Below are 19,100 nucleotides of genomic sequence, written 5' to 3'. Positions count from 1 at the left end.
TTTTGATCATATGACAACAACCTAATTTGTACTTGGAAAAAAAGAACCAAGCATACATTTTCCTTCAGAGGCAAGTCAATGAACTTGAGTGGAAAAAAACAAAAACGCCTGTGTGTTATTTTACAACTTCAACTGTGACAGAGCAACTCTTTCCTCAGGACAACAAACATAGCTCAACTGAAAATATACAAAGTAGGACCAAAAACACAACCTACAAATGACCTCACAATAAGCTCCCCTATGACATGCAAATCTCTAACTGTAGAGCTGCCTTGCTTTAGTTCCACCAGCTCTTTATAAACAGAGCAAATCCAGACAACCAGAGGTTAAGTGAGCAACAGGCCAAAAGATTCCTTTCCTCGCTCTGTCTGACTAGACGGACTTCAAACCCCCTCAACCCAGAATTAGCAGCAACTAGAGCTCATCTGACAACATATTCGACTGTTAATGGGTTTGCGTGATTGTAACACTACATTAGACAGGCAATGCAACCAAAATACAGGTTGGGACTTGAGTCCTGCAAGCTCCTGGTCGGTGAGGAATTAAGAGTGTGTCACACAAAGCTTTGAAGAGACCTGTACATTCTTCAGATGAGTGGAGATGCTTTCCAGTCTCCTTGGTCCACTTATGGCCTGCTAGATTAGCGATCTGTACTGGCTTTGCTGCTTGTAGGAATTATTATCACTGTTCTGTTCTATGCGTCCTGTGATGTGCATGTTGAAATCAGAGGCTTGAGCAGCTAGCTTCGAGCATGGAATAAAACTCACGTTATGCTTCTGTTTCTTCAGCTGCTTTTGGTGAGCACACACACACACTCCAAGTGTTTACCTCTTGTGTTTAGAGTCCTTTCATCTAATCCCATCCCACCATAGATCCTGTCAGACATTCAGCCTCAGCAGCAAAACACCTTTCACTGTATTCCACGTTTCATTAAGGCCCTAACAAAGAGAGTAGTTGACAGCCTAGGCCTAACAGAAAGCTGCTCATCCACTGTGGGTGACAGCACTGAGCCTGCAGCAGCTCTGAGTCACACCAATAACCATGGTACCATGGTCTACCTGCATTTTACAGTCTAACATTCACAATAGAAAATGCACCCTACTGTAGTTCCACAGGACCTGACAGGATTGAGATTGAGTCTTTAGGGCTATATCATAATCTATTTCTACACAATCTATTCCTGCATTCCTCTTAACAACAGGTCTCATATCTAGGAAAAAAAAAACATGAACATTAAGCCATATTTTCTAAAGACATTCTGCAGGATGTATCGTCAACATAGTCACTTTACCGTGCCCTCAAAAGGACCTTCAGTAGAACTGAATCTCTATTTATTGTGTTTTAAAGCATGCCTCTGGCAGAGAATGGCCAGTTCCCCTTCCCTCTAGTGTTGGTGCGCCAGAGTCAACAATGGCCAGAAATCGGAAGAAAGCAAGTGGAATTCAATAGGAACTGCGTAAGTAGGTCAAAAACGCATAAGAAAATAACATGCCTCTGCACGGCATCATCGGATCGAGGCCAAACCCTCAGACATCTGACCCAGCATCAGGCCTGGGTGACTGGAGGGGTCTGTGGCCATCTACGGCAATAACATCTCCACACACATACACGAGACTACAGTATATGTACTCGCACTCCTGCAGAGAAATAGTCTGCCGCGTCACTCTTATATTCTGGATATCTTATGATCAATATTAAAAAAGAACGACTACATACATACATACATACATACATACATACACACATACCACCCGTACCAGTCAAAGGGTTTCTTTATTTGTACTATTTTCTACATTGTAGAATAATAGTGAAGACATCAAAACTATGAAATAACACTTTGCACACTCTTGGCATTCTCTCAACCAGCTTCATGAGGTAGTCACCTGGAATGCAATTCAAGTAATAGGTGTGCCTTGTTAAAACTTCTTTCCTTCTTAATGCATTTGAGCCAATCAGTTGTGTTGTGACAAGGTAGGGGTGGTATAAAGAAGATAGCACTATTTTGTAAAAGATCAAGTCCATATTATGGCAAGAACAGCTCAAATAAGCAAAGACAAACGACAGTCCATCATTACTTTAAGACATGGTCAGTAAATACAGGAAATTAAGAACTTTCAATGTTTCTTTAAGTGCAGTCGCAAAACCATCAAGCGCTATGATGAAACTGGCTCTCATGAGGACCACCACAGGAAAGGAAGACCCAGAGTTACTTCTGCTGCAGAAGATAGGTTCATTAGGGTTTCCTGCACCTCAGAAATTGCAGCCCAAATAAAGTGGGCTGCAAGTAACAGACACATTCAAGTAACAGAGTTCAAGTAACAGACATCAAAATCAACTGTTCAGAGGAGACTGTGAAATCAGGCCTTCATGGTCTAATTGCTGCAAAGAAACCACTACTCAAGAACACCAATAGGAAGAAGAAACTTGCGTGGGCCAAGAAACACCAGCAATAGACATTAGACCGGTGGAAATCTGTCCTTTGGTCTGATGAGTCCAAATTTTAGATTTTGGTTCACACTGCCATGTCTTTGTGAGATGCAGAGTAGGTGAATGAATGATCTCCGCAAGTGTGAAGAACAGATAAGGAGTTGTGATGGTTCTTTGCTGGTGACAATGTCAGTGTTTTATTTAGAATTCAAGGCACACTTAACCAGCATGGTTTCCACAGCATTCTGAAGCGATACACCATCCCATCTGGTGGGCGCTTAGTGGGACAATCATTTGTTTTTCAACAGGACAATGACTCAACACTCCTCCAAGCTGTGTAAGGGCTATTTGACCAAGTAGGAGAGTGATGGACTGAGTATCTAGTTGAGTATCTGGAGCATCAGCATTTGTGGGTTCGATCACAGGCTCAAAATGGCTAGAAACAAAGCACTTTCTTCTGAAACTCGTCAGTCTATTCTTGTTCTGAGAAATGAAGGCTATTCCATGTGAGAAATTGCCAAGAAACTGAAGATCTCGTACAACACTGTGTACTACTCCCTTCACAGAACAGCGCAGACTGGCTCTAACCAGAATAGAAAGAGGAGTGGTAGGCCCCTGTGCACAACTGAGCAAGAGGACAAGTACATTAGTGTCTAGTTTTAAAATGGAAAAACAAAAAAAAAAAGTGTTTCTTTCAAAATCAAGGACATTTCTAAGTGACCGTTGCTGACAGGTGTATAAAATCGAGCACACTGCCATGCAGTCGCCATAGACAAACATTGGCAGTAGAATGGCCTTACTGAAGAGCTCCGTGACTTTCAACATGGCACCGTCATAGGATGCCCCCCATCCAACAAGTCAGTTCGTCAGATCCATGCTAGAGCTGCCCCAGTCAACTGTAAGTGCTGTTATTGTGACGTAGAAACATCTAGGAGCAACATCAGCTCAGCCGCAAAGTGGTAGGCCATACAAGCTCACAGAACGGGACCGCTGAAGCGCGTAAACATTGTCTGCCCTCTGTTGCAACCCTCACTACCGAGTTCCAAACTGCCTCTGGAAGCAACGTCAGCACAATAACTGTTTGTCGGGGCATCATGAAATGGGTTTCCATGGTCAAGCAGCCGCACACAAGCCTAAGAGCACCATGCACAATGCCAAGTGTTGGCTGGAGTGGTGTAAAGCACGCCACCATTGGACTCTAGAACCGCGGAAACACGTTCTCTGGAGTGATGAACCATACTTCACCATCTGGCAGTCCAACGGACAAATCTGGGTTTGGTGGATTCCAGAAGAACGCTACCTGCCCCAATTCATAGTGGCAACTGTAAAGTTTGGTGGCCCCTTAGTTCTAGTGAAGGGCAGTCTTAACGCTACAGCATACAAAGACATTCTAGACAAATCTGTGCAACAGTTTGGGGAAGGTATGACAACGCTGTCGCGCACAAAGTGAGGTCCATACAGAAATGTTTTGTCGATATCAGTGTTGAAGAACTTGACTTGCCTGCACAGAGCCCTGACCTCGACCCCATCGAACACCTTTGGGATGAATTGGAACTGCGAGGAGCCAGGTCTAAATCGCCAAACATCAGTGACCAACCTCACTAATGCTCGTGGCTGAATGGAAGCAAGTCCCCGCAGCAATGTTCCAACATCTAGTGGAAAGCCTTCCCAGAAGAGTGGAGGCTATTATAGCAGCAAAGGGGGGGACCAACTCCATATTAATGCCCATGATTTTGGAATGAAATAGTCGACGAGCAGGTGTACACATACTTTTGGTAATGTAGTGTACCTCAGAACCGGTTCGACCCAGCACTAAGAAGCCTGCATTACAGAACCCTAACCGTATCACTGGACAAACCACTTCAATGTTATGATGGACTTGATTAAGAGATTCCAGAGTCAGCACCTCAGTTTTATGCATCCTACAAAACACTTCCTTCTGAAACAGAGAATGCTTCTCGTAAAAACCCCTCCCTTTGATAAACTGACCACTGGCCTTTGTCTCTGCCCAGGGTTAATGGACTGAAGAGGAAGTTCAATTATTTATGACAACAATGAAGAAGGTCTAGCACTACGGCATCAGAACAGTAGTGTAGAACCATTTGTTTCCTACTGAGAGGCAAGAGGAAATGGATTCTTCTTTAACAATATCGCTGACATAAAACTTTAAGTTCCGTAATTAGCGTCCTGCTTTTGCGGTTCTCTCCGGTCAGCATTAGAGTGCTCCATGAACTGGCGAACAGAGAATGGGATACTCAAAGAGAGAGCTGAGTCACGGTTCCTAGCGCCAATGACACACCGTACTGGGTTGTTTTCCATTACTAGGCAGTCATGAGACAGCAGTAGATGAATGCAGTGTCACATTTAGAGACACTCTGCTAGACATCACGAGGCACCTACAGTACTCTTAGGATACTTGTACGAAGCTTATAGAACTTGTGAGAACCAATGATGTGTTAAGAGATCCTGGGAGGTCCAACAGTGTTTGCAGTCTACCACAGACTTACTAAAAAGGGCCAATGGAGCTGGAGAAAGGCCAAATGAGGGTACTTACAGCTCCTGGCGCAGGCGTCTGATCTTGGCTTTGGCGTCGGCCAGCTCCACAGACAGGTGCTGGCGGCTCTCTGTGCGGCGCATGCTAGGCGAGTCGTTGGGCGACTGGGCAAAGAGGGGCGGGGGAGAGTACTGTCCACAGTCCCTCTCCTGGGTCAGCTCCACAATGGTCTGGAAGGACACAACACCATAACAGTTAGACCAGGGATACAACTGGTGAAGGCCCAAGACAAAAAAATGTCTGTAAAATGCCTATTTTCAGAGTGGGGTTGTCACTACACCAAAATGTTACTAACGATGGCCAAGTATCACGATACCACACAGGGTTTGTGATAGGAGCAAACTGAGGACAGATCAACAACATTGTAGTTACTCCACAATGCTAACCTAATTGAGAGGAGAAAAGAAGGACGCCTGTTACAGAATACAAATACTCCAAAACATGCATCCTGTTTAAAATAAGGCACTAAAGTAAAATTGCCCAAAAATGTGTCTAAGAAATATCCTGAATACAAAGTGTTATGCATGTATTCTGTGCTCAGTCAATAATTTCGATATGAGAAACATACACTATTATTTAGTGATCACACAGGCAGAAGCTCTTTTCGCACCCCTCTTTTATAGCTCAATAATCTTAATATTTTAAGATCAAAATGGCAAATATTGCCAAAAAGGAACAAGCTTGCATCCCTGTAGAGAACTCAGACGAGGACCCTGATCATGTATCCTACACACAACTTCTATACTTGACACATGTATCCCTCCCTCCTTACTTTAAGTGACCAGCCCAAGTAATCTAACAGATTTGGATGGGTGAAAACAAGGCTCTCACCAAATTGCTTTCAACAGTGTTAGATCATTGATCACAATGAGGGACAAAGCAGTTGTCAGACAGGGTATTGAAGATGGAGTATACTCAGACAGTGTGGATTGCAGTCTATATATATAGTCTACCGTGACACCTTGTTATTGAACAGTAGCACCTATGTTGCGTCAGGCTCCCCTGCTGTTCTGTCTGCTCAGTCTGGGAGGTGTGAGCTTAGGGAGATGATTCTGATTAGGACGGACCTCAGAGGAGGAGCAGCAGCACCTAGCCACCAGGATCAGTCACTTAAATGGAAACCCCAAACATAATGAAAAGCCCAGTACTAATGCAGGTAAGGCTCACGTATCGGCACACAACAAGGGTATATTAGGCTGGGTTCGGAGATAAGAGTAGCAAAAGGCATTGGTTTAAGATTGTGACAACATATCGTCATTGTAGTTCACCCCGCAGCCCTTCTCTCTCATCGTCCGTTCATAACCCAGTGGCTACGCAATGAAATGGGCTTTTAATGAAGAGCGTCTAGCCTCCAGTGGAGATCCTTATAATCCCACCTTCTCCCTGCCCCCCTAGCCCATAGGATGCTGGGCCTGCTGCGCTTCCAGGCTTTGGCAACTGTACGGGTGGGCTGTCCTTAATCAGAGTGCTCTGGGTTCAATTCACACACACCCCAACCATACACACAAACTGACGCACATGCCATAAAAATGCAGACACCATCGCACCATACAGACTCTATACAGGCCGTTAACTCATTGAGACAACATTTTATGTTTTTTTTATTTTACCTTTATTTAACTAGGCAAGTCAGTTAAGAACAAATTCTTATTTACAATGACAGCCTAGGTACAGTGGGGTAACTGCCTTGTTCCGGAGCAGAACAGAGTTTTACCTTGTCAGCTCAGGGATTCGATCTAGCAACCTTTCGGTTACTGGCCCAACGCTCTAACCACTTGAGTGGAGTTTAAAAAGGCACCAATGTGCCCGGTTTCAGACATGTACCTCCAGCTGGTCGTCTCTCTCGTCCACCAGGCGTTTGAGATGGAAGGCCATGTTCCTGGAGAAGGAGTCCAGGTCCTCTGGGGGCAGGTCACCCCCCTCCAGCCACTGTAGGTCCACAACATTCTCCTGGTTGTGGGTCACCTTCAAAACAACAGCATTAGTGGAGTCATCACACTGCCAGCCAATACACAGAACAAATGTGTTGAAAGCAATGGGAAGCAAACTAATTTACTTGAACTCAAACTGCTGTGGAGGGCAGTGACAAATTTGGCTGAAAAGCTCACAGATCTGTCCTACAATAACTCAAGTTTCCTTTTACAAAAAGATGGCCCAAAACAGACACACGAGACGCCAGGGTTTATGTTTGAACTGGATGCCTTCACAAAATGAGATGTATAGATATATATCTGTCTCTCATACCTCTTGGATGTGAGATGCTATGGCAGCTTTTGTGTCAAAGTCTAGTGTCTGGATCCTCTCGATGTACTCCTCTTTCTTCTCACACTGCAAACAAAAGGAGGCAGTTTGGGGTTTGGATGACAGTGTGGAGAGTGGAATTAGAGAGGTCTTTGCGAGGTCAGCTTCCTAAACACAGGCTAGGTTGAAGATGGGAAGATTAAGACACCAGCGTCACAATACAGAGGTTCTACCTCTCTGAATCAACCATGGGAGCAGCTAAAATATTGTAGCAACAACCCTAGGCAGAAGGCAAGTGTTCTGAAACAGATATCAGGTTGGTGAAAAATGCATTTTAAGCGAAGGCCAGAAAAAAAAAGGCATCTAGCCAGCTAGCTAACGTCGAGGTTGAAGATTACAAGGTTAAGACAACAGGGTTCTAATATCCCATAACTCTTTACAATTCATGGAACTAGCTTTACTAGTTAGCAACGGCACTAGTAGTCATCAATGGCGCCGGTCCCATTAGTTAATTTTTGAATGCTTCAGCATTGAATTATTACATGGTCTTAACAGGAGAATGGCCTGGGTTCTGATTGGTTGGCTTTGAGGAAAAATGCCTGTGAAGGAATATGTAGGTCAGGGGTCAGCAACAGGCGGCCCGCAGGCCATAACCGGCCCAGGTTAGCGTATCTCTGGCCAGGGGTTAAGTATGATGCATCATCAGTGCTACTCCAGCCAGGCCCAGGGCAAAGACAGAGACAAGGGTCGGGTCATGGCATACAGAGCATCCCATTGAGCAGACACACCCTCTGACAGCCCCTCTGACCCTTCTCTGGCCTGCTGCCAGGACAGAGGACAGACCACCTGTCATAGTGCCAACTCGGCTGAGGAAGAGGAAACGAATGCTAGTCTGAGTGAGAATGACTCATTTTACTCATACAACTGTAGCTGTGTTAACACTCGTCTGAACAATAGAGCCCAAGGCTATTGATGGTCAGGAACTAGTGAGTAAGAGCTACTCAAATCAGTAGAAGAGTGTTAATCCTACAGGAAATGGGAAATGGTATTGACAGTAGATGAAGGGGATGATGAGTGTACAGTAGGACTTACCTGGACAGCACAGCCAAGCAACAGCAACAACAGCTTCCTCATCTCCTCCAGACCTTGCTCTGTACACAGAGATTGTCAATTAGTGTTTTACTACCATACATATTTTCATTGACTGTAGTTTAATTGTCCGTGTCATTTTGCCTTGTTTCAAATTCATTTCATAAAATCACAACCAAATTCCACAAGCTTTTGCTGTATCACATTGCCAAAAGCTAAAAAGATATCTGCCCCCAGGCCAGGTCACACAGATAGGATACTTAATACAGCCCTGAGATGAGCCATTCAAGTAACCCTAGTACATACATGCAAACCTACTATTGCTTGCTTATAATGCAAGGTCCTTAACCAAAAAGATTGTACTGTATTTTGCAGCATCCAATCAGCTAGGTACGGTATGATGCCAAGCCACATGTAGAGGAAATGATTACACAGCTGCTAGGAAGCTCAACAAGGTTGAGGTAATCTGTAGAATTGCACTGTAAAATAATGAGTCTGTCTCTGTGTGTGTGTGTGTGTGTGTGTGTGTGTGTGTGTGTGTGTGTGTGTGTGTGTGTAAGCCAGCTCATCAGCCGCAAGGCCATAAACACAGATTACTAACAGGCTTTGACAACCAGGCATGTCTATTCAGAAAAAAAGGGCCACACAGCAATAACTACTGTAAATCCCCACCAGTAGGTACATCTTTATGGACAGCCATAATATTCAGATTTTGTTCTTTGTGTCTGTTATGGTGCATCCCTCCATGTGGGTGTGTAGTGACAGAGGTAGTGGGTTTGGAAGGTTTAACTATTGGATGTAGGTTACAGAGCATTCGGAAAGTATTCAGAACACTTGACTTTTTCCACATTTTGTTACGTTACAGCCACATTCTAAAATTGATTAAATTGTTTCCCCCTCTCAAATCCACACACAATACCACATAATGACAAAGCAAAAACAGCAATGTTTTTTGCAAAAGCATTACAATTTTAAAAACAGAAATACTGTATTTACATAAGTATTCAGACCCTTTACTATTAGACTCGAAATTGAGCTCAGGTGAATCCTGTTTCCATTGATCATCCTTGAGGTGTTTCTACAACATGATTGGAGTCCACCTGTGGTAAATTCAATTGATTGGACATGATTTGGAAAGGCACACACACACACACACACACACACACGTCTATACAAGGTCTCATAGTTGAAAGTGCATGTCAGAGCAAAAACCAAGCCATGAGGTTGAAGGAATTGTTTGTAGAGCTCTGAGACAGGATTGTGTCGAGGCACAGATCTGGGGAAGGGTAACAAAAAATGTCTGCAAAATTGAAGGTCCCCAAGAACACTGTGGCGTCCATCAATCTTATATGGAACAAGTTTGGAACCACCAAGACTCTTCCTTGAGCTGGCCAGGGGACAAACTGAGCAATCAGGGGAGAAGGGCCTTGGTCAAGGAGGTGACCAAGAACCTGATGGTCACTTTGACAGCGCTCCAGAGTTCCTCTGGGGAGATGGGATAAACATTCCAGAAGGACAACCATCTCTGCAGCACTCCACCAATCAGGCCTTTATGATAGAGTGGCCAGACGGAAGCAACTCCTCAGTAAAAGGCACGACAATCCGCTTGGAGTTTGCCAAAAGGAACCCAGACCATGAGAAACAAGATTCTATGTCTGATGAAACCAAGATTTACCTCTTTGGCCTGAATGCCAAGCTTCACATCTGGAGGAAACCTAGCACCATCCCTACGGTGAAGCATGGTGGTGGCAGCAGCATGCTGGGGGAATATTTTTCAGCTGCAGGATCGAGGGAAAGGTAAATGGAGCACAGTACAGAGAGATCCTTGATGAAAACCTGCTCCAAAGCACTCAGGACCTCAGACTGGGGCAAAGGTTCATCTTCCAACAGGACAACGACCCTAAGCACACAGCCAAGACAGTGCAGGAGTGGCTTCGGGACAAGTCTCTGTCCTTGAATGGCCCAGCCAGAGCCCTGACTTAAACCCGATCTAACATCTCTGGAGACCTGAAAATAGCTGTGCAGCGACACATCTCATCCAACCTGACAGAGCTTGAGAGGATCTCCAGAGAAGAATGGGAGAAACTCCCCAAATACAGGTGTGCCAAGCTTGTACGGTAGTGTCATACCCAAAAAGACTTGAGGCTGTAATCGCTGCCAAAGGTGCTTCAACAAAGTACTGAGTAAAGGGTCTGAATACGTATGTAAATTGTGATATTTCAGTTTTGCTTTGTCATTATGGGGTAGTGTGTTCAATTCATTTTAGAATAAGACTAACATAACATGTGGAAGAAGTCAAGTGGTCTGAATACTTTCCAAATGCACTGTATACAACACAATAATGCTTCTAAGGGGCATTTGGTGTTAAATGTACTGCTATTGTGTCAAGTCAACTGATTATAAAAGCCATGATAAAAATTATGACTTGTAACACTTCAGCTGAGCTAGCCTATATCTGTGGCTAATCAACAACTCATAGTGACGTCAGTTTTTCACTAATCCTAATGACACCATCCTTGAAGACAAGATACCTCATATGCCATCTGGAATCCTTACAAATGTCCACACAGGACATCCAGAGGATCAAAACACAGGTCTCAGCTAAACTAACAGAATGTTTTTGGCCCAGACTGAAGCACCATCAGTAAGAAAAATAACTACTGGCCTATATTCACAACCTTACATTATTATTTAAGATGATCAATGTTTCTTTAGGAAAAAAAATATTTAAAAAGCAAGTTTCACCATATTAAAACAAGACTTAAGTTCAAGTAACAGGGTTGACCTTGAAATGAATCACTAATCACACAAAATAAAATATTCAGAAATGTCAAAGTAACAAAATAACTAGGGTTTTACAATGATCTTAAACTTGGAGAAATGTTGGGGTTAAAGATCTTCCTAGAAAGTGACATGTCAAAATGCTGAATTGACACCAAGTCGATTCATATAAAAAAAATAAAAAAAAAACTCAACTGACCTGTAAGTGTTAAGGTCGCAATGAATAACTCAAGATAATATTCTGATAGATAGGATATGGACAGAACGGACGACTAGAAGGTTTTGAGGCCCATCCTCACAAGACCTCATCAAAGCTAAACAACATCTATAAAGGCTAGGACATACAATAGCTTTTGCCGGCCAAGTGTACTTAGCACCTCTGAACAGAGTGCAGGCCATCATTTGCCAACCATTCTTCATGTAGAATTGCGCAAAAAATGTTGGCAGTCGGGATGTCCATCAGCGGGTGGTCTCTAAAACCCACCACACCGAACAAGCGCCAGACCGACAATCTGTGTGGTGTGTGTGGTCCTTTTGGGAATATGAGAGTAGTCCATTCTGGATTCTATTCTGAGTACATGTAACAGTTTAGCTTCCGTCCCTCTCCTCGCCCCAACCTGGGCTTGAACCAGGGACCCTCTGCACACATCAACAACTGACACCCACGAAGCATCGTTACCCATCGCGCCACAAAAGCAGAGCAAGGGGAACAACTACTTCAGGTCTCAGAGCGAGTGACGTCACCCGATTGAAACGCTATTAGCACGCACCACCGCTAACTAACTAGCCATTTCACATCAGTTACATACAGAAGGCCAGCTGTTACGAATGCCTTCTAAATGCTTTTTCTTCAAACTGAAAGCCTTAAGAAGGATTCATACACACACAGTAGAGCCTACACACAGAAGCCTGTACAGTGATTTAGAAAGGCAAATCTTCTTGAGCGCTGAAGATGAAGGATCAGGCAGGCGCTGGATGAATAATTTAAGCTGACTGAACCAAGCATGGCGAGCGAGCATGAATGAGAGGGAGAGAGAGAGATGGGGGAAGAGAGCAAGATGAGGCGAGAGAATGAGAGGGAGAGCAAGAGGAGAGAGGGGGTAGTTTAAAATAGATGGAAATTTCCCTTCAGAAGCCCTGGCTCTGCTGAGGTTTGGCTCCGCAGGCTTTGTTATGATAGTGCTGTATGCGCCTAGTGTAGCTCATTCCCTCGGTCGCTACACTCCGCTCTTCCTGACAGGAAACTCACAGGGGCGCAGACAGTGACTAACCCCTCATTGCTGCAACCCTTCCTGCCCAGCCATTGTTCACAGGAACCTGGTGGTGGGGGGTGGGGTCCTACCAGGGGGCAGGGGCACAAGGCCTCAGTGACGCTGGGGCATACAGGTGAAAAACCCAGCAGCGTCACAGTTCTTGACACACTCAAACCGGTGCGCCCGGGACCTACCACCATACCCCATTCAAAGGCACTTGAATCTTTTGTCTTGCCCGTTCACCCTCTGAAAGGCACACATACACAATCCATGTCTCAATTGACCCAAGGCTTAAAAACCCTTCTTTAACCGGTGTCCTCCCCTTCATCTACACTGATTGAAGTGGATTTAACAAGTGACATCAATAAGGGATCATAGCTTTCACATAGTCAGTCTGTCATGGAAAGAGCAGAGTTCCTAATGTTTTGTACAGTCAGTGTATTTTGTCAATTGGCCCAAGAATTGTTATTCATTATATCTGTCTATAACATGAGTCAGGGACTAGTCATGGTTCCTCTGATAAGAAAATATCATACTTTTGCTAATTTCACTTCCAACAAACTTATTTTATAAATCACTTATTTCCACTACTCACTATTCCCCAAGGGCCTCATTTATAAACAATGCATACGCGTGTGCCCAGATCACGCAAAACGTGCCATTTATAAAAACTGAGCTTGATGTGAGAATGTGCTCATTCTCGCGCAAACTTTAGACCACGTGTACACAGTTTCTATTGGTTGAAGTATTGCATTGCAGGCAAAAGTAGTATCCTTGTGCTGAGACAGTGGAGCTCATATTCCCGAAGTGGCTACACAACAAATTACCATGCACGCATCTCATTTAAATTGGGCCTATTAGATCGACTTCTGTAATTTCAAGTTTTTGCTCTATGCATCCGACAGGGAGCACGGTTCATAAGATTAACAGGTGAACATGATGTTAATATTTTGCATTGAAGTGTGTAGGCCACCACTGTACGTAAGCCTACTGTAGTTGTATTTTTTTCCCCCAGAGTAGACAATGTTTCAGAATTTGCGGGCAGTGCAGAATATTTGTGTTCGGGAAAAAGTGAACGCAAAACATGATTGCATTCAAACGATCTGTTTACTGGTCCACAACAATTTGCTATTGTTTTTGTCCTTCAGAAACAGTCATAAAGCAAATGTCACTGCAAAAATGAAAGTCTGCTAACCCCTCCAAAACACATTTGATCAAGCTTGCCATTGCAATTTCCTTTAGATACTTCCAAACTATACAGAAAATAAGGGTGTTATTGTCACCATGAAAGGTGAATGGGCATTTTTCAGATGGAGTTATAATGCTCTTTCACGCATGCACTTTTTTACGACAGGTTTGATTTATAAAACACATGTATGGCGTGCGCCAAGTTTATCAATCTCAATATTTTTGCACGTATGCAGTCTTAAAAAATGGCGCACACAGATATTTAGTGTTCAATTTATGTAACGGTTATAAATGGAGGCCCCAGGTGCTCTAACCATCTTCAGATTTCTAATTGTGACTTCAGGTTTCCTGACTTTCCCACAACACCCACACAGTGTTGCTGATGACTGCCACTCTGGCCTGCCTCCACCTGTCATTGGAGACCACATATCTCCATACCGTTGCCATTGTTCCTGGAGAGACACTCCTCTGGCATCTAAACGACAACACTAGAATCTCAATGTCAGCAATACAAAGTAGGTACAAACTGCTCTCCACGTGGCAGGAAACTGACACCCGTGTCCAGTCTCTGAAATGAAGGCTTGATCGTTGCACCCAAGGAGAAGTAGTTTCACTAGAGCGACAGACAGGACATGACTGTCCACACTGAACAGGAGATGAGCCTTTAGGAGCACATTGTGTTCTAGCTGGTCAAAGTGCTTTTCATTTTGAAGCTGGATCAGACTGAATCGAAGTGATATTCAGTGTGGAAGTCATGTCTGAGTTCAACAGACGGTAGGGGGGCAGGAGGGGAGAGGTAATCAGATGAGTTAGTTGGCTCAGAGGAGTGGGGTTTTGTAGTGTTGAGCACAGAGTGGGTTAATAATCAGAGCCTGGGGTGGATTCCCATAGTGCTGATAATAGGCCCATACCCCACTGAGCCTTAATGACTGCATAATAAAAGCCACATGTTCAATCACTTTCAGATGGCTCCAGATACCAGCACCGCTGCACACCACCAGGGTCAAAGGTCATAGGAAAGAGACTGGAATGCCACATGTTTTGGTTCAGGACTTTGAGTTGGTCTGATAATACTTTGCACATAGGAGTATCGAATTTCATGGCTGTGTTGTCTAGGTCTTGACTCTAGACGCAGATACTAGCTAAGTTTCACAGTAGCAGAATGATTCAAGATCCAATAAACCAGCATAGTGTTCCCCAAATCACAGTATTTTGACAATACAATCAATGGCTGGTTTGATCTTCATTTTATTTCACCAGCCAATATTGTACCATGAAGAGAACCAAGACTAATTCTAGCTGGGGGAAATCAAATCTACGCACAAGGGTTTGACACAAGGAAAACTGATTTCAAGATAAAAAGGGAATGTGAAATGCAAACAACCTACATGTACGTTGCATAATAATGAAGTTATAAAAGGTTCAAAAAGCACATTATATCCCAGTGTAACAGAGTGTATTATACACTGATCAGCCATGAAACGTAACAGTGTGTAACAGTGTGTATTGTTGGCAGGGCAGTCAGATGAAGGACGTACCACTGAGAGGGTTCCTGCCCAGCACCAGCACGTTAGGGAGAGGCATCGCCACCAGCTGCTGGAGGGTCTCCTGGAAGAACAAAACATCAAATACTTATTATTACAGTATTAGTTATTACAGATGTTCACAGGATTTTATACATCCTGACAAGTGTACATATTGTTTTCACTGAACATCAGAATGAGTAGTGACTGCATGGCGAAGGAATCTTTAAAGGATCACTGCAGAATCATGTATGAATCCCCCCCCCCCCCCACACACAACGTGATAGCTATAGGCTAGAGAGTGTCAGGCAGGCCGTGTACAGAGACCGTACAGGCAGAGGGAAGCCCAATGGGGATGTTATATAAAAGAGTATCAATTTGTCCAACAATGGACAAAGCAGAAGTCTCATATAGCATCGTTTGATGATGTCACCCGTCCTGTGTCGATGTGCCGACTGTGCTCTTGGCGGTCATGTGACGGTGACCTTGGTCTTCTGTAGGTTGTAAATCTCAAATCCCCCTTCACGACACAGGTGTTCATATGTCCATCACGAAAACAGGATGCCCACACTTAAAGCTCACATACAAATATCAGATACATGTGAAAATGAGCACATGGGAGTGCAAACACACACACGCCACACTATCAGCGCAAAAGCTGTCGTCAGCTGACTAGACAACTAAAGCCACTCATCTCCTGCTCCTCCTAGTTCAGTACTACACATCACCATGCTGCTGCTGGTACTCTGACAGGTAGCCAGTCATGCCGACTGGTCGATTCTCCACCCATAGGGGTGACATGTACCCCAACAATCTGAGGGGGCACAAAGTACGTGAGGATGGCTGGGGGGGGGGTCTTGGAGAACAAGACTGCCATTCCCGAAGTCGGAGAATTTAGCATTTTTCAAACACCCGAAACCCTGTTGCTGCAATCGAGAGCCATAACCATTATGCTTAAATTCGATGTAAAATATTCTGCATATCTAAGCATACCTCTTCAGCTTTCTGTATTAGAGGTCTGTGTGGGTTTACACTGATTTATTCATCTCGCTCCCGCCTGCAGCTTTTCATACTGCCCCTGCCCACACCTGCTGTCTGTGTCCGACTCCCACCCGCCAACGCAAGAAATTGTCTGGAACCCAACCGTAGTCTCGCTATGTTATTTTAGACGTATGTGACGACAAAGCTCACTTGCCAGCCATGGTCGCAGCAACATTGCACCTTATAGTCAATATCTAAATGCACAAAAATAACCTAAGAAATAGGTTAAATTACCAGAGATTCTCACTGGGCCCATTATATTAGGCTATCGGTAGGTATTACTGGGCTATATCAACCAATAGGCTAGATGTAGTTTGAAGAGAGCAGAGTGGACACTTGCACTTTCTCTTGAGATACATTTTATAGCCTACCTTTAAGGAGCGGGACAATTTGCATCTGATCGCCTGCTCCCAAACACAGCCTGAAAAATGCAGACCACACTGCAATGCTCTCCGTCAGAGTCCGCATGTAGCCCTCGCAGTCTGAATCCTCCGGACTAGCGGTTCTTTTTTTAAATAAACTAAATATGCTTCTCCATCTCTGCTAAAATCTGGGTAAAATATATTTTTTAAATGTGAGTCTTATTCAGTACATTTAGTTAAGTCCACAAACCTTGCCAGCTGGCATGCCAGCTAAGATAGACATGCTAGTTACTCAAACTTGATTGATAGCCTGAAAAGGCTTCTTGCTAACTAGTTGAGGTTGGGAACCTATCCGAGGTAGCAATGTTATAAAGTTGGCTTTAGCTAGGTGGCTAGTAGTATTACAGAGAAACAACAAAGTTTTTTTTTTAAATCCGAGCAGGCACGTGCCCCTGTGCCCCCTATGGGCATAACACCTCTGTCCACACACACACACACACACACACACACACACACGTCTTCATCTATTATGTAAAAAGCCAAGTACTCACTAAATGAGGGAGACCTTCCATTCAACAGCTAACTCTTGATTCAGTAGTGAAGAAGTCTATTGAACTGGTGGGACTGGAATGAGACGAGTGGGCAGTGCTGTTCTAGGGCCTGTGTAACCTCTAACAGACTGCCAGGCTGACTGGCCGCCGTTGGGAAAATAACCTTTGATAATGACCTTGCTTACGGTGTAAGCATAATTAATTGTAATTAAAGCCTATGTTGGGACTTGAGCCAAAGAACTCCAACCCAAAGTAACCATTAAAGTATGTGGGGCGATGGCCTGACCTTGTCATTTGTCCAGCGAGCAAAAATAAAATAAATTATTGAATGAGTAGGTGTTTTAAAACTTTTGACCGGAAGAGCAAGCGAGAGAAAGAGACTGCATATCTGTGTGTGTGAGATATAGATATTTTACATACATACAAAATATCCAATATTTCCAGTTCAAGTCGGAAGTTTACATACACCTTGGCCAAATACATTTAAAGTCAGTTTCACAATTCCTGACATTCAATCCTAGTAAAAATTCCCCGTCTTAAGTCAGTTAGGATCACCACTTTATTTTAAGAATGTGAAATGTCAGAATAATAGTAGAGAGGATGATTTATTTCAGCTTTTATTTCTTTCATCACATTCCCAGTGGGTCAGAAGTTTACATACACTCAATATTTGGTAGCATTGCCTTTAAATTGTTTAACTTGGGTCAAATGTTTTGGGTAGCCTTCCACAAGCTTCCCACAATAAGTTGGGTGAATTTTGGCCTAACTTCAACTGTACACACACACACAAAAAAAAGTTTGGAGACCTACTCAATCCAGGGTATTTCTTAATTTTTTATATTGTAGAATAATAGTTTAGACAAAACTATGAAATAAAACATATGGAATCATGTAGTAACCAAACAGTGTTAAACAAATCAAAATATATTTTATATATTAGAGATTCTTCAAATAGTCACCCCTTCCCTTGATGACAGCTTTGCACACTCTCGGCATTCAAGGCAAGAACAGTGCTAGAGCGAGATGGAACAAGGACATCCCAGCCGGCCAAACCATCCCCTAACCCAGACGACGCTGGGCCAGCTGTGCGCCGCCTCCCGGCTGCGACACATTCCGGGATCGAACCCGGATCTGTAGAGATGCCTCTAGCACTGCGCCACTCGGGAGGCCCAAGGTGGAAATGATTTTGTCCATTGGTCACATCTGGTCATTAATAGGCTCGTCTTTTGAGCGAGATTTACAGTTGTAGCCCTATATGATGTGTATAACACGGCATGAGAATAAACAGACAAGAATGGACAAAATACTGATGCTTCAACCATCAGACACACTCTCCCTATCCACAGCACCCCTAACCCCAGACGTGTGGTAGATGCCGGTCACACTAACAAGCGCCAGGGGACGGAAGGGCTCAAGGTCATTCGTTTCCAGGGGTTACAAAGTGAGAATTTGACATGGTTGCCATGGTTTTGTGTGTCAAGCTGCTGCTCCACCCTGTACTGCTGCTATGCTGGTGAAGGGTGGATGGATGATTATATGGCTAACACCACAGGAAGGGAGTACCTTCACATTTTTTTCCATGCTTCCAGAATAGAATAGATTGAATGAAATAACATGTGATTTGCCATCAAACGCTATCCCACCACAATCATTTCGTGGCATAAGGTGCTGACCGCTGAGTCAGATCCCAATACAACAACTATGGCCTTGGATAACTATCAAATAAATGTTATTTGTCACATGCGGTGAATACAATGAAATGCTTACTAATACGTGTTAAGTATTTACTAAATAAACTGAAGTAAACAAATAAATACACATAAATAAAAAAAATTGAAAAATAATTATAGCGCAACAATAAAATGACAGTCAACGCAAATAGTCTGTGTAGCCATTTGGTTAGCTGTTCAGGAGTCTCATGGCTTGGGGGTAGAAGCTGTTAAGAAGCCTCTTGGACCTAGACTTGGTGCTCCGGTACTGCTTGCCTTGCGGTAGCAGAGAGAAGTCTGACTAGGGTGGCTGGAGTCTGACAATTTTTAGGGCCTTGACACCGCCTGGTATAGAGGTCCTGGATGGCAGGAAGCTTGGCA

The 19,100-nt window shown here is 43.8% G+C and overlaps 1 protein-coding gene across 6 annotated transcripts in view; it reads right to left on the bottom strand.

Annotated features, from left to right (window-relative positions):
• LOC106607988 (girdin) overlaps positions 1–19,100 on the bottom strand; it is a 94,349-nt gene that overhangs the window by 41,147 nt on the left and 34,102 nt on the right. For all 6 annotated transcript variants that reach the window (XR_001329355.3, XM_014205542.3, XM_014205573.3 and 3 more), the window contains exons 4-8: positions 15,072–15,141; positions 8,315–8,373; positions 7,226–7,309; positions 6,806–6,946; positions 4,982–5,151 (exon numbers count right to left, since the gene is read on the bottom strand). Coding sequence is in view for 5 of the 6 variants with exons in the window: in XM_014205542.3 (XP_014061017.1) it covers positions 4,982–5,151; positions 6,806–6,946; positions 7,226–7,309; positions 8,315–8,373; positions 15,072–15,141 (524 nt within the window). In the remaining variant the exon portion in view is untranslated. The remainder of the gene's footprint in view (positions 1–4,981; positions 5,152–6,805; positions 6,947–7,225; positions 7,310–8,314; positions 8,374–15,071; positions 15,142–19,100) is intronic.

This window comes from Salmo salar, chromosome 01 (genome assembly GCF_965601325.2).
Source record: "Salmo salar chromosome 01, fSalSal1, whole genome shotgun sequence".
Lineage (NCBI taxonomy): Eukaryota > Metazoa > Chordata > Actinopteri > Salmoniformes > Salmonidae > Salmo > Salmo salar.
Note: the sequence above shows the minus strand (reverse complement) of the source record. Positions and strands in the feature narration are given on the sequence as shown.